Source organism: Triturus cristatus, chromosome 1_2 (assembly GCF_964204655.1).
Source record: "Triturus cristatus chromosome 1_2, aTriCri1.1, whole genome shotgun sequence".
Lineage (NCBI taxonomy): Eukaryota > Metazoa > Chordata > Amphibia > Caudata > Salamandridae > Triturus > Triturus cristatus.
The window spans coordinates 1,025,297,380-1,025,314,275 of record NC_140580.1 but is presented as its reverse complement, the minus strand read 5'-3'; the positions used below and the strand labels follow the sequence as shown (position 1 = coordinate 1,025,314,275).

General features: G+C 44.6%; 1 protein-coding gene across 2 annotated transcripts in view; it reads left to right on the top strand.

Moving 5' to 3' along the window:
* Nucleotides 1–16,896, top strand: part of ASTN2 (astrotactin 2) — a 2,498,474-nt gene that overhangs the window by 2,355,140 nt on the left and 126,438 nt on the right. For both annotated transcript variants that reach the window (XM_085612137.1, XM_085612129.1), the window contains one exon: nucleotides 13,544–13,685. In XM_085612137.1, coding sequence (XP_085468263.1) covers nucleotides 13,544–13,685 — 142 coding nt within the window. The remainder of the gene's footprint in view (nucleotides 1–13,543; nucleotides 13,686–16,896) is intronic.

Here is a 16,896-nt window from a genome sequence, read left to right as displayed (position 1 = left end):
AGGGACTTGAAGTTCCGCCCACTCTCCGCCCATATTTTACATTGGCTTGTGTCATTGTCTACTGCAAACTGTGGCTGTTCATTGGTCAATAGGCTTAGGAGTCCCTCCTTATAACCCCCTCATCTCATTTTGCAACCTCCCATGTTACTTGTGTTGTTACTCGGTAGGCTTTAATTACGGCCTCTGAGCACTATTTTCTCAAAAATCTTTGTCCTGCCTGCTTTTGCAGGCAGGACACGCTCTCTCCTAATGCTTTTTATTTTTATAGCCCAAACGCATTTGCAATGCAATAGGTCTCGCTTTTGCGAGAGTTTAAGCTATTGGCATTGTAAATGACAATGACTTATTTATCTGTTTAAAAAAAACACACAAATAAAAGGCATTGTCATTTAAAATGCCAATCGCTCAAACTCTCGTAAATGTGTAACCTATTGCATTGCAAATGCTTGTTCTTTTAGTCTTGAGTCTGGGAATGGTGACTGGGCAGGTCTCGAGTACCTGTTGCTTACCATTGGTATCCCATGGACATTGATGTTCTAGCTGTAACCAAAAGTGTAAAAACTCCTGGTCTGCGTCTTGTCCCCTGGAGTAGTGAGATCAAGGCATTAAGCCTGACTCTCAGAAGTAGTGACGGGGAGAAACTCAGATACTGTGGGAAGCAAGCTATAGTTTAAAAAACATATTTATTTACACTACAGATTAATAGAACTGGAAAGATGATGATCAATAGGTTATTTGTTAAAACAAAACAATAAATTAAACAAGGAAAGCCAGCAGTTCTTACTCCTTTCTGGGACCAAGATACAACCCCAGCTGCCCAAGTCACGGCCTACCCAGTCACAGCAACACAGGGCCCCACAACCGATCCTCTCCTTCCTCAATGCAAGTGCAGAGAGCATTTATAGAAATCAAAGAGCAGAATACCACCTGAGGGGTGCCAGCCTTTATCAAAAGTTTTGCCCTATTATTTGGAAAACTGGTGCCCAATCAGAAGGCTGCTACTTTGAAATTCAAATGTCTGGCCTGTCAGTTCAAAGTGCACCTTCCTTGGATTCCTCTCCAGAACTCAAGGACGGGAAGTGTCTGAGATGCGTATTGAGTCCACACACCCGAAACAGCCATTTGCCCTTGCTTATGTTGCTGGGAAAATCTTCCTGGTTTTGTTTATGTCCTGAAGAAGTTGGGATGGGCATCTGGCCCTGTTCTAATTTCCAGCTGTCCTAGTGCTGGAAATCCTCTGTACTATGTGGAGCTCAAAGCCAGACAAAGAAAAACAAACTATGTTGATAAAAAAATGGCCGCAGCACCAGGACAGGTCAGGACACATTCAACGGGGAGAGAACCTGAAATTGCATCCTCTCATGTCAGTGACGCCTCCATTTTGGGTCACTGTGAAAATGTCTTTCTAAAAGGATACAATCCATTCTGAACTACAAAACACACATACACATTCTCATGGTAATGGGGGGAAAATGAAGGTCCCCAGTTCTGTGAGAATGATTGGTCTGTACCACGAATGCCACTAGATTTTTTGCAGAAGAGTACATTAAAAAAATGATGACACCACTACCAACAGTTGGTCTCCTCAGTGTGAGTCTGATGAATGAGTAATATTAATACCCATCTTTGATTACAGGTGGCCCCAAACCTTGGGTGGTCTTCTCCCCCTCGTTCAGAGCCTAGAAGCTTTTGGATGGAACAGTCACAGAAGACATGTGGAGCACTTTTCGGTGAGCCTTGAAGTTCAAGTCCATTGAGTAGGAAAGGGAGCAGATAAGACAGCTCCCAAAATGGAGGCATAATGGCACAATTCATGATGCCATAACGGGCCTTTGACACAAGAGGCCTTAACAACTCACTGAAGTAGTGTGCTCTGATTTCTGGTAATAGTGCTGCCTATAGGCACCCCTGTTCTTAGTGGTGTGGACTAAATGGCTCTTACTGGCAGTGTGGATTTACCAGGTCCTCGCAGTAGCCATGCCAGAGCGGCTTCTTGCGGTAGCACAGCTTGGGTCACTCTACATTGCAGAGCGGCCCAAAGCACCCTTTGTGACAGCGTCATCTGGGGCAGCGGCTCATGGTAGCGCTGCGGGGCCCTCCTTGTGGTGGAGCGGCTTCACCAACTCTTGGTGGTAGGCAAGGCCTACGCGAGTCCTCCTGGTGGTGCTGGGAGCAAGGCCTAAGCTTCTGTAGGTGGAAGGATGCTCAGTGCTGCATGAAGTAGGTGGGTGGCTCTCGAGGCACCCCACGAAGGCCCCTCTGCCTCCTCCCCCTCCTCCCCCATCAGTATCTTTCCCTTCCTGGAAAGGATTGTGAAACCGAGAGCGGCTCGTTGTGCTGGAATAAGCCGCTGGTCCCCATTACTTGGTTCCACTGGGGCTGAAACGTGATCGCCCTCCCTTTAGATCCGCGTGCAGCCTCATTCCTGCATAGAAGATGTGCCTCTTTTCATTAAGCGCGGCAGGGAAAGGTTAATCTTACTTCTGCAGAAGCAGCGTCAAAACTCGCCAAGCTAAAGAAAATATGCTGCAAAGAGTGGTTTCGCATTCTCTTCTCTTTTTTAATGCCAGACTGAGTTGAGGTCAGAGCCTGCTGCCCACAAGAGCAAATGAAAAACAGGCGTTTGGGAAAGTCAAGGGAGAAAAGGCCGGGGCGCAGCCAGGGAAGGTGGGAAAGCTTCTGGGCTGGGTAAACAGACCGCTGTCCCTGACTGGCACCCCGGCAGCTCACACCTCCTCTTTCGAGGAAGTACAGCTGCGCTGCTCGATTAGATAGGCCGGGCCTCTCTGTAATCATGGACGAGAACAAGGAGCCTCTGTCCCGGCTTCGAGCAGCAGTCCGGCGAGGTGCAAGGACCACCCCACCCACCCCTCGCGCTCGGGGAGGCCCTTGGCACGGACAGAAAGATGTCACCTTTGGGTGTAACTCGTGCCTGACAGCTGCCGAGTTGGCCCCTTGACACGCGTGACGCCTTCAACCACTCCTCTCTTTTTGGCCAACGTTACATCAATTTGTGTAATGAGGTGGTAAAGGCAATTACTACAGTGTTAGAAAAGAAACGACAAGTCCCAGAATGCAACCTGCTGAGCTAGCAGAAGATGGCATGGCAGCTAGGGAGAAAGCGGGGTTCAGGTGCCTGGGGAGAGGGCGACTGACACTGAAAGAGGGGAGTGAAGAGTGAGGTGAGAAGTGACACTGGCAGACAGTGGTCTGTTCCCTGATGAAAGAGCACACTGATGGAGAGAGGGAGTTCCGGGTGCAAGTGAATGGAGATACCGGCAGCGACTGGGCCTTCGGATGTTAGCACATGAAGACATAGCAGGCAGAATGGACAAGACAGTGACAGCAAGAGGTCAGAGCCCCACACGGAGGCCAGAACACTGACAATAACAACAAAAGGTAAAGGTTCAGGTGCAATGACTAGGGGTGGGCGGAATTTGCGAAATTCACTTTTGCCAATTATTACGAAATTGTTAAAAATCTCCGCAAACACACGGAAATATCGCGAAGATGCGGAAGTTTTTTTCCCGCCCGTTCGCGGTATTTTCTGCGTGGTCGTGGCTCGCCAACTTACCCATGCGGTTGCTCGCGGGCGTGGCCATCTTGTTTTCACTTGTCTCGTGGTGCATGATCACGAGAAGAAAGACATGATCGCGCGACGAATGACGTTACTGCGGGCGCGAACTGTCGCGAGACAGCGCAAATGGCTACCAACAATCCAACATCTCGTGGAGAACGCGACCGGACCGGGAAAACTTGTCGGCGAACGCGGGGATTCAGGTAAGGCGATCGCGCGCACGCGAGAATGTATTATTTTACAGCGCGAGCAAGCAAAAAATTTCCGGTAAAATGCGGATTGTGGAAATTTCGACATTTTCGCGCTCTCCGCGGAACGCGAAAATGTCAAATTATTGCAATTTCCGCAAGCGGAACGAAATTTTAGCCCAGGCCTAGCAATGACACATGTACGCTGCTGGACTTCGCACCATTCACCTGTCAAGTCTCAACAACTGCCCATTTCCTTTTCAATGTACATCAGTTTCCAATGTATTACCTTGACATCCCCTTAAGGTTACTTACTACAGCTATGCAGATGGCCCAGACCATCTTAAAACTCGATAAACCTTTGGCCCAAAGTCCCCGGCCTCTGAGAATGCATGCTGACAGTGGTGTAGTGGATGCTAAAGAACCATCTAGAACTTAATTCATAAATAATGAAAAGTTTCATCTACAGAAAATCCCAAACTTATGACCTCTGTCTATATCTTCATGTCCCTTGGAAAAAGACTGCCACCAACACATCAAAGTGATGAACAAACTTGGTGTAATCGTGAACTCCAACCTCTCTCTTCAAACTCAAGTAAAAAAAAAAATCACCAGAGATGCTTTCTTCACAATGGTAACTCTACAACGTATCTTCTCTTACTTATGTCCATCTCTCATGAATCTGGGATTTTGGACTCTAGTGTCGTCATCAGTGGCGGCTCCTCCGCTGTGGCGGAGGAGTGTCGTCCCACTGTCTTTGAGCAGTGTAAAAGTAACGAAATATAAAATGATAATAACATTAAGTTATTATGATTTTATGTTTCCTTTGTGGGCGGGTGGGCCACTCTGCACTGCTCACGGAGTAGGGCAGGGGAGGAGTGGTTTGCCCACTCCTCAGTGCGCAATGACTGTTTGGTCGGCCCTCTCGGGCCACCCAAACCAGTCATGGGCACTTTCCCCGTTCTTCATGCAGGCTGCATTACAGCCTGCACAGAGAACAAGCTTAGGCCCCCCATTCCCCATTGAACCAGGATGCTCAAAACCAATCACAATGCTGCATTGCAGCGGTGTGATTGGTCAGGGAAGCCTGGGTGCTTACCAATCACAATGCTGCATTGAATAAATATGTCTCCACTCCTGGTCATTTCCCCCTTTTTTTTTTAAAACAATGCCTCTGAGGGAACCCCTCAGTTTAGACATGCGCGCTCTAGAACACCCTCAAAGAGGATAACGGTCATTAAAATCCATCTAGAATTCAGAAAAACAACAAAAGCCTAACTAACCCCCAAATCATGACTCTACTACTCAGCAGAATGCATGACACCCTGGTCTGTATATCAAGCACACAATACTATCGTTTATACTGCAGTTTCATACTGCATCAAGTCTAGAACATCTTTTGGACTCATGTATGGCACCAAAACACAGCGCTCATAGTCAACTCCTTAACCTACACAATCTACCATACATAGTCAACACAGTAGCTTCTTACTTGTCCATCCACAAAATGCCTTGCAGCCTCGTAAAGGTGCAGGAAAGTAAGGATACAGTGCAATGCAGTACAATACAATGCAAACTGTTACAGTACAATACCAAAGTCCGAACACTCTCACTCAACCAGAACTACGTCCTTCTGAAAAAAACAAATACATCTGTTCACCATTTTTGTCAGTACAGCCGCTGGTGTCTATCATGGGAGTCCATGTGCTTGGAAGTCAGTCCTGTCAAAAATCCCATGCCTGGTCGTTCTGATTGTTCCCAGTGATACATTAGAAGACTGACTTAAGTTGGATCTTGCGTTACTCTCTATCTTGTGCAGTCTATATTCCAACATGGGTGGGTAAAATTAGCCTGAACCCACCTGATGTCCATGGGACATAAAGTCTGCCCAACTTGACACTTGGTCACTTTAGCCTTCAGATCTGCCCTCTGCAAGGCATGCAGCATGTTCTTGAGATGTGCCAAGTGCGTCTCCTTCCAAGAAATGAAGATTAATGGATTATAGAGAATGACCACCCAGAATTCATCTTTTTCACACAGGACTCAGGTCATTGGCCTCTGGAAACGTTTTAATTCCAAATTACTCGCTTTAAATTTGAAATTAGCAATTTGATGTGGAGAACAGCATCATTGTTTCTTGCCACCAGGTAAAAAGTAACTGCAAGTCAGATGCATCATACTCAGAAACCAAGGCAATCCCCAGTTTGTCCACAATGTTCTCGGCTTCAAGGATAGAGTGAGCATCAGCCATCATAACAGTAATCAGTGCCCTGTAGTCCACTCAAGCCCTCAGCACTAATTTGCCTTCGCAGCCACTCCGATTGAATTGCAGTGCTGAAGAAAGTCCTGCAGGATGAGTCAACTATCCTAACATATTCGCAACTTGACTTTTATCAGTATTCTTTGCTTTGTTGGCTATGCTGTGCATTTTGTTCTCCATTCAAAAATAAATTCCATTGCCTAGGCCATGATACAACAAGTTTCTAGACTTGGAGAGCAGCCTTTGCAAATCACAGCTGTCTTCCCTTTGCTAGGTCATGGGAAAAGTGAGCTACCTCTAGGGAATCATTGTTCTAATTTCCTTGCAAAATGAAGGACAGTGATTCACTTTCCTGCTCTCATCTACCTGAAGCTCCAAGATGCAACATGAAATCTTGATGTCACTGATAGGGCTTTTTATAATTTACATAGAAAAGAACATAAGTATTCTTGAGATCCTGGGTATCAAGCTCATGGTTGACATCACTGATTTTTCACAACACGGTACATGGTCCATAGTATTTGTCGTCTTGGACCCTGGATCTCTATGTCTCCACCACCTATACCTCATGGGCCAGCCTAATACATCACAAGAGTAGCCTTCTGATCCTGCCTCACCTTAATCTGTCCCTGGCTCTGCATAATGTTTTTTTTTACCATCTTTATGTGTTCCACCAGATAGAATTGCTGCTGTCTTCTTCACATCCGAACCCTTTTCTCAGAAGGCAAATTGACACGCCGAAGCTTTCAAAGGCAAATATTTAGCCTTGAGGCATTTTCTTTGGAAGTGGAAGGCCCCTGAAAACTTAATTTGGACAACAGGAGATATTCATATTTGGAACCCCGAGCGCCAGACGCCGGAGATACATAGGCACGAAGTGCATGTGCCTTGGACTAATTTTACCCAAGATTAAGAAGAGTAACGTCGGATACAGGTCATCTGTTATGAACAAGCGGCCGTGTTGTCATAGCAATCAAGGTGGAACATCGTGAAGGCCACACACAGATTCTTTTGTAGTCCTGAAGAAGACCCCCCCAGACGAACACATTTTCGCTACTTTTCCAGGGGTCGAAACGGCAACCCTTAATAATAAGTGCAAATGATCACCCTGACTAATTAAAAAAACTAGATTAATTCAGAGACTGGAACGATACATATTCAAAAACACTTCACCTTTTGTCTAAATGTATTGTTTGGATTTATAATTATGTGGTATTTTTCTATTGTATTGTGATGTATATATATTTGTTTGTGTTCACTTCACGTCATTTTGATGTAATTGTACAGTGTTAATCTGTGTGAGTGTATATATATTTGTTCATTTTTTGACTACATGATTTACATACATTTTCTAGAAATCTCTAATAACATTTCTCTTCAATTTTTTCTTTTGGTTTGGATGAAATTAACTGATAATATGTATTTTCATTAAATGTTAGCCCTACTAAAAGAGAGGTACACAAATTGATTATAAGCTAGATGCTCCTTTGACGCTATTAAGTGGCAGAACCACTCTTCCCTTAAAGTATATATCCCCAGGTTCTGCACGTAACCGGGTAACCCCATTGTACTATATTGTCTTCTTCACTCCAAGCAAGTGAAACCTCTTCAGCCAATTTCAAGAGGCATGTACTTTTGTATCAGGAGAACACCCACGAGCAATTGTAATCACGCTTGGACTTTGTGGACTTCATCTTTAGGAGTTCACCTTTCCAATAGTCCTTGAATAGACGAAGGTCACACCTTCTTCTTGAGGCTGGGACTGCTTCCCAAGGGAAGTACATTTTATTTGTGCTTGGCAGTGCCTATCATATTTCTCTCATTGGCTGTTAAACTGTGGGGGTCCCTCAGTGATTGGGCTTTTCTCCCACCTGTTCAACATTTATACCGAGACTCTGGTTAAGTTTGTCCACTCCAAAAGGTTCTGCTGCTGTGTGTATACTAGCACCACTTAACCTATTCTCCATTTGTATGGTACAGTGTCATTGGTTGCTTTCGTATAAGCTTTCCTGAGGCAGGTCGTAAATGGGTTGATTAGTCACTGGCACAATTTGAGTTATGGTGCCACAGTGATACTTATGGCGGTCTTTGCAACAGATTCCTGTGTTACCCAATATTTGCCCAAAGAGATAGGGTAATATCCTGCTTTTGTGTCCTTTGTTTGCAACCTGGGGTTTTGGTTAGACTCCAGTCTTACTATATCTACTCAGACTTTTTCTGTATTCGCATGTTGTTCATTCCACCTAGGCTGAGTCTGCACGATGACGACCTTCCTGAATGAGGATGAATACCAATCTATCTTGCCGGGACAAGGCATGCTCCCTTGACTTCATGGGGGAGTTTTGCAGGCGTCCCAGACCTTACTAAACACAAATGGTGGCAATCGGTGCATTTTTTAGAAGCTATGTCCCGAGCCCTCACCTAAATATTGAGTCCAAAACTGAGCACCACATACAAACTTGAGCATTCCAAGGATTACTCTTTGAGGTGGTCTGTGGTTAGACACTCAGACCTCAATTGCCCATCTGTTAGAACAGAAACGTTCTCTGCATGGCAAAGCTGTGTACCCATGCACTGCATGCCCTACTGCACTGTTGTCTGGATGTCTAATGTTTACTTTTTTGTCATAGGCGAACACGGATCATACGTGTGCGCCATGACATAGGCCTGTCTTATGGATTGCGGTCTTGTTGGATTGGGAGGGGTGCCAAAACGGTACCCTCGGAGTGATGGAACGCTACCCCCTTCACTAAGATTTAAGCAGCTCGAGCACGGTGGTGGCAGCATACCCTATAGTGATCAGTAGTAGTGAACTGGACCACTTTACCTTGTGTCACTGGAGCGAGGCCTCACCTTTTAAAATGTTCTGCTGCTGTGTGCTTAACTCACCCTTAGCCTACATCAGGTAGATGTGGCGTACTGCACAGCGCAAGAGTAGTGACTCTGCATTGGTTGTATGTGTTGTGTGCCTGAGAAGATTACCATACAGGGATGGTACAGTACTGTTGAGTACATGTGTAGTTAGTACATGTACTGTGTGTATGCATGCCTTAAAGGAACACATCGCAAGAGAGAAGTAGTGCTGTGCAATGTGTGTGGAGGGAAAGCTTGTGCTGGGTGTATGCATGCTTGCATGAAGTACAACAAATGAAGCGTGAAGTGTTGTATCACGTGCATGTAGTGAGTGCATGCGCTGGGAGTGTGTGTTTTTTAAAATAAACACTCCCTGGTTGAATATAGGAAAGCTTCAGTACTGAACAGTTTGCACAGACTGAGTGTGTGTGCTGAATGCATATATACATGCAAGGGTACAATACATAGATATATTAGTGCTGGACAGTAAGTGTGCTCTGAGTGTTCACTGAGTAAATGAACCTGCAAGGATGCATTATATGGAGGACCCTGGGTTCCATTTTGGGAAGTCCAGGCCTACCTTGCGAAGACATAGGGAGAAGAGGGATCCCAAGGACAGATTTGTGAATTGCTGCCTTCCTGTGGGCCGGGAGGGACACACACTGGAGGGAAGGGAGACACTTCCTTTGCACTTCTGGAGGTTGCTCTTTGATTCAGTGAGGAAGAAGTCTGGATACATCTCAGGAAGGGAGATGGGATTGATAAGGGAATCATAATGAGTAGTGCTGGGAGGCTGCGATTAACACAGTACATTTCATGGTCAGCTCGATCCTCAAAAAGTGCAGGCGGCACCTGCATTATTCAAGTGTATCACCAGGGCCACAATGCTTGTAGGGTGTGCACAGCATGGCCATGGAGCACAGTGAAAATGGATCTCATCTGGCGCAGCCGGCTTATGTGTAATAGATGTCTACAACACGAATGTATGATATTACAATGCATACATTTACAATGCATGCCTTTACAACCCAGTTTTTACATCGCAACGTCCTTTACAACGCATTCTTTTATATTGCATGCCATTACATCGCATTTTCAGAAACTACCTCTACAACGCATTCCATTACATAGCATTATACCTTTACAACGCATACCATTACAATGCATACCATTACATCGCACTTAGGGTAAGTGTTGAATAGTGTAGGGGTAAAAATTATTATTCTAACTCCAGTGAGTGCAACAATAGGGTAAGTGATGGATAGTGTAGGAGTAGAAATTACTATTCCAACTCCAGTGAGTGCAACAGTAGGGTAAGTGTTGAAAAGTGTAAGGTACTATGCGTTGTAATGGTATGCATTGTAATGACTTGCGATGTAATGCCTGCGTTGTAATGACATGCGATGTAAAGGATGTTGCGATGTAATGATTGCTATGTAAAGGTAGTGTGATGTAATGACTGCGTCATAAAGGTTGTTTCCCCTACAATACAAATGCATACATCAGGTTAACAGATGCAGCACCAACACCAGTCAAGGAAGCTGTGACAGAGACACAGCAGTCACTCCTCGGCTGATGTTGGGGCTTATCACTTGTGGGTACCGTGTTCTGTGGTCAGCCTTCATTTGGCACTTGACAGCTTCACGGCACTTAGGTGTCATAATGGAACTTTTAGTGTGGTTCAACTCTGGAACTCTGGCTTATCTTGTGTGGGACCCATAGGCTATGGCTAGCCGTCATTCCACACCTTGCTGCCTCATGCACTTAGGTATCATCCCAGGCGGGAACATCGTCTGTGCACATTGCAAGCCACTTTTGGGGCTTCTAGACCTCACTCTTACAGAGCCATGCAGATCCTCCCTTAAGTGAACAGCAGGTCTTTGGTTCCTCTTATGCTCAGCATCTCCAGTGCACCACTTCAGCAGTCTGTCAGCACTCTCCCACAAACTAGGGTTCAGACAGCGACTGCTGGCAGTCTTTATCAAAAATCTCAGGCAATTAGTCCTGAACATGGCAAGAGGAGTAGGCACTGAATGCACCAATCCTGGAGCACAGAGAGTTTCTGAATGCCACTGGTGTGGAGGCCCTGGATCATGGCAGAGAAACAGTGGCACATGGGCTTGTGGTCTGTGCTTCATCTTTATACTCAATTTTCAGACAGTAGGTGTGTATTCCAACAGTCAGCCCTGAGATCAATTCTGGTTGGCTCTGCCCTTTACACTTGGTACAGACTGGGTGGCAGATTTACTAACAAGTCACCAATGCAATGCAGTAAGAGTACTATTATGGCACACTCCTGCTCTCCCTGCTCTGGCGCACTGAGTGCAGCCTAGCTCCAGCACAGGCACACCTGAACCATGGTGAAAGGGTGCCTGTGTTACAGCCAGCATTGTTTTTTGCAGGAAGACACCTTCCTGCACAAAAACAATCGTCTGAGGCTTTTCCCTCTTTTTATGTGTGCTGCAGAATACAGCACATGTAGAAAGAGGAAAAAAAACAAGGAGGATTAAACATATTTCTCCTCGTTACTACTCAGCTGGGAAGGCGTAGCTTTTTGATTCCCAGGTTTATGTAATGCAAGATAGCAACTTGTACTGCTTTGCATTACTCCAAATTTACTAAGCCATGCAGTGCCACGCAAGGTAGCTTTGCGTGGTTTAGTAAATCTCAATGAAGCCTTTGCATTGCCTTGCGCTACCTTGCGTGACGCCATGGCAACGCAAGGGCTTCGTAAATCTGGGCCAAGGTCTTTGTCACAAGGTGTTAGCAGGAGGGTTGATGCAGCTAGGAGAAATACAAAAAAAGATAGAATAGGAAGGAAGGCTATCCCACTTATCTAATTGTTAATCTGTAGGCTTATCTCTTCCAGATGACAGTGGCCAGGAAAGGACAATGTGAAACTCCCTAGCTTCAAAGGCACCCTCTGTCTCCTCTGCTTTACACTAAAGCATGACCCTTTACAAATGGTCCCTGGAATGTCCTGAGTTGCCCTGTAATTCACATCTGCTCTGTGGACTCTCTGCAACCTCCATCTTAGATACCACTGGGATGTAGCAAATGCAAAATGGATTCTAATGTGGAAATGGCAACCTGGGTCCCACATGCTCCATACACCCTCTACAAACACCTCAATGTGCACTTATGCAACATCCAGCTGCACACGGATATGCAAGAGACCCCATTGCAGGGGAAAGATAGACAACATGAAAAAGGTGGGAAAGGACAGTAGGCAACGCTCCCTGACAGCAGTCGGAGAAGAGGCCTACCTGTAGTCTGTAGACTGGAGAGCAGACGTATCCATGCTTGGTAAGGAGGGTGTGCATGGTGCCTCACTATGTGTCACAACTGCATCCAGCACACAGGCATAACATTGTGTGTGCTTAGCTGGGGGTACAAATCAACAACTATCTATAACATATTCAAGACTAGGGTGCACGCTCTTCCGAGCCACGCAGGGGACCTTTGCCTGTTCTAACAATTAGGTTTGCTTAAATATCTTGTGGGCCATATGCAGGTGGCCCATAATCGTGTTTAGTACAGAGTATCTTTTAACATTTTATGTGCTGTTTATGAGTCAGTTTCTGGCCATTGAAGTGGACACACGAAATTACAGAATGGTCACAGTTCAGTTGTGAAAGGGCACTGACAGTGACAGCTGGATCAGGTTTGGGGTATTACAGGAAAGTGGCGAGGGGTAGTAGCTCGACTAGACAAAGAGAGCAACAGAGAGAGGCCAAGACAAAGAAGTTTCAGGGCTTGAGAGAAGGAAGACTGACATCACAGTGACAGGAAGACATTCGGTGCACTGTCCTAGGGTTCAGTGAGCAACTTTAGGTGCTTGACAACATTGAATACATGTACAGCATAAGCTTTCACTGTCACCCAGTGCTGCTTAAACCTGTTTGTATTAAACTATATGGAACATGGTAAAATATTACTGTAGGTCTATCCAGGTTTTCCTAAAGTGATAATAATGAAACCTATAATTGTGATTGATATATCTGTTTTTCTAATTTAGTTTTTGTTCATATTATCTCCCAACTTTCCCTCTTGTACCTTTTCTGCCCTGCATCCCCTCATCCTCATATATACTTATACTTATTCTGTATCACATTCCTTTTTTCTGCATTTAACTCCATTTCAAAATATGTTACTCCCTCCATTTTGTTGCTTTATCAAACGACATTCGTAAATCTGCTTTTCCCACCTCCATATTTTTAAAATCTGCAACCTCAATCCTCTTTTTGCGTCTTTCCCATTGATGACTTCTCTATCTTGACTACGTATCTTATCTTTATCTCCTTTATCCGAACATTTTACTCCTTTACTTACACCCTGATCGCATTGACCTTTATTTTACTTTAATTTCCCTCCTCTATTCCATTTTTCTCTTTCTCCTCATCTGTCTGAATCTCTTTAACATCCCAATTTTCAATCACATTTTCTCACACCTTCTGCACTGACTTCATTTGTTGATCCTCTGTCATTATATCTACCATTGTCTCTTGCCACATCTCCCAACTAACATCCGGATACCATTACATCGATGGACTTCTCCCCCATTCATTTTCCATTCTATCTTCCACTTTTTCTTCTTCTTCACTTTGTCGTCTTTCTCATTCTCCCCACTTCCTCCCCCACCCTGCCCTATTTTTCTGTGGACAGGAGAGTCCTTGAGCTTCGCAGAGGATCTACTTTCTGGCTTAGCAACTTCTTGTGTTGCGGCAGGAAGAACCCACGGAGATGCCCCTGACACCAGTGTCTACTCCATCATCTTCAAGTGCCTGGAACCTGACAGTCTCTACAAGTAAGGAGCAACTTGTTTTTGTGTGGGTGGGCCTGCTGCATTTTCTGTCTAGGAATATTTGGCATGCATTTGTGTCTGCTTGTCCAGTGTGTATGTTTGAAGAAGTGCCATAAAAGATGCTCTGATGGTCGGACGTTACCTATACACCTCAGAACCCCACACACATTTAGACAACATCTACCCACTTTCATGGTCTGCACTGCATTCTAGTGACAGCAGTGTCCACCTTGACAAGGTGTCACTGCTTCTGTTTATGTCCCCATGGTGCTGCTGTCAGGGAATCTGCAGTCCCTGTGTGAGCCGCATTGTTACCATTATGCATGACCTGGGTATGCATTTGACTTGTCCCAACTAGGGACGTGCGAAATGTGACTAACTTCCCTTCATTGTCTGAAAATTTTGACATTAACCACATCGATGCGAGTGATGGAGCGGTTCTGTTATGCGCGTCGGTTGTGCTGTGCGTATGACGGAACCGCTCCGTCATGGCCCCGCCCGCGCAATAGAACCTTCAGCACAGCACGGTAATCCGCGCCGCGCTGAAGGGGTTAACAGCTAATTGTGTGGCAAACGTCAAACTCGAATTGAAAAATTCTGAATGCATTTGGCACCGCAGGCTGTAAATCTCTGCAAAGGGTAAACTGGTAGAGAAAACATCTGCATGCGTGCTCCATAAAGATCTCCTGACATTTGCATGCGCCCCCTGATCAGTAGCAGCACTGGGCTGCTGTCCACGCTGCTCTGCGCGAACATTAAAAAGATGCTAAATATACACGCAAGCCTTTATTTAAAGGGTAATTGAAGGTAAAAAAGTAAGTTGTCCCGCTCCACTTAACCTTAGGAATTTCTTCATTTTCAAAGCCATCTTGCAGGAAAAGTGTAACAAGCATTTGCAATGCAATAGGTCTCGCATTTACAGAGTTTGAGCTATTGGCATTGTAAATGACAATGCCTTCTATTTATGTCTTGTTTTTAAAACAGATAAATAAAAGGCATTGTCATTTTCAATGCCAATAGCTTAAACTCTCGCAAATGCGAGACCTATTGCATTGCAAATGCTTTCAGCGCCCGTGCTATAAAAAATGTTAAAAAATCGTTAGGAGAGAGCATGTCGACAAAGCTATATGAGAAAATAGTGCTCCGAGGCTGCAATTAAAGCCTACCGAGTAACAACACACATGACGGGGTGTCGCCATGAAAGGTTTCAAAATGAGACAAGGCGGTACTAAGGTGGGACTACTAAACCTATTGACCAATGAACAGCCACAGTTTACAGTGGACAATGACACAAGCCAATGAAAAATATAAGCCAGAAAGTGAGCGGAGCTTCAAGTCACTACCTGAATACAGCATGCCTCGCAGAGCAGCTCAACCTAAAAATATGATAAGGTTTCTCCAAAAGTTTATTAACACGAGAACCATTTCACTTTAGTATATCGGATTATATCAGTGCATTGAGAAGCATTTTTTAAGTGATAGTTTTCAAAACATACATACTTCCGCCCCACACTGACAATGATGCCAATAGTGAACTAAGAGGTAAGTCAGTTGTTCTGTGCACTCTTAGGGTGACCTCCTATTATACATGAACAACATTATAGTTTATTGAATCAAATACAGGAGATTTTGTGCATTGTACATCCTGAAGTCATTTATTTCGAGGTCCTTTTATATGTGATAAAAGAAAAAGGAGGGAAAGTTAATTGAAACAATTGCCTATGATCACACAATTTGTTAAAATGGGGAAACTGGGATTAATCCCAGGATTTCTGGTTTCACATTGTGCAATTCAGCCACTAAATGTATATGATTCCCTGATATTATGCGGCACATCACATACCAAATTCTGCGGCCCTTCGGAAAATGCGTGTACTCATGATCTAGAATGTGTATGGTCAGAATCAAAATTATTTCTCGATGCAATGGAAATGGTCTCACAAAGGCAGAAAAAACGTTGCGCAGGTGTAGGTGGGATTAAACCATGAAACTTTGCAAATAACCACAATTAGGAGCTTGAACATTTTTTAGTAAAGTACAAAAAGCTTTGCTGTCCCCTTTAGGTAACATCAGTCGGGGAAGTCTTTAGTAACCATATGTTTTCAGTGGCCTTTCCCTAGGTGGAGGAAACGCAAAATTGTTTCATCTCAAATAATTGTGCAGTGAAGGTAGGGTGCATTTGCAAAGGATGTACTGAAGGTTTTTTTTATTTTTTTAAATTACCCCAACATATGTTTATGTATGACATCAGATGTGTTATTGACTGTCAACACATTATGTATGCTAGTGTATATGCTATTTATGGAGGGCCAGGTAGACGGAAAGTTGTAGCTATGAAAATATCCTCATGCGGCAGGAATCAGACAATAGAGCTAGGCGCTGCTCCAGTCTTGGAAGAGATGTTCCCACCCTGACTCAGATCAAAGGGAGAGGAGCTTATCCCATAAACAGCCAAACCGCCCAAAAACCCCATCACGCCCCCTTGTTGGACTCTTCTTGTCCTCATTAGATGGTGCATCTGAAGACTGTCGGAAAATGTCAGCCGTCCCTGTGATAGTTGCTCTCCTTGCCCAGTTCCGTAGCAGTAACGAGCATTTCATGGCAGTGATCCGCGTGATGCCGTGAGGTCCACACTCTCGGTGTGTCCTGAAATGCCCCGACGGACACCACCATTGCCAACCAACAGCATGATTTCTAAGAAAATCTAAAGCTTGTGTTATAATTGGGCAACAGGAGCGCTCAGGCCAAGTGTTTAGGGGGATTACCATGATGACCTCATCTAAGGTTGCTGGGCTGGAGGAGAACAAATCCAGATCTCTTCCGTCACCCGTGATGACCCTCCAATCCAATGTTGTCACAGCTACAAGTGGTTTCAAAACATGTTTGCAGCTTTAGGTGTTATGGATCTCCCTCTTCCGTACTTCAAGCGACCTTGGTGTAAATTAGCCTTCATTTTTATGGTATAGACTCTGGAGCAGAACGTAGGCTGAGTGAAGGGCAACATCTGGTGATGTTTGTGCAGCATATATGAAGAATGTGCCTAAAATAAAGCAGTTGATATTATTGCTGTAAAAAGGCCTAGGAATGCTGTGAGGGGGCTGGCGTAGAGCAGAGATCTGAGAAGGAGTATATTATGTAAAATAGTTCTATGTTAATAGAACATAGTTAACATTATACATTCTACATTTGTATATTTTATATTAAGATATTTGTA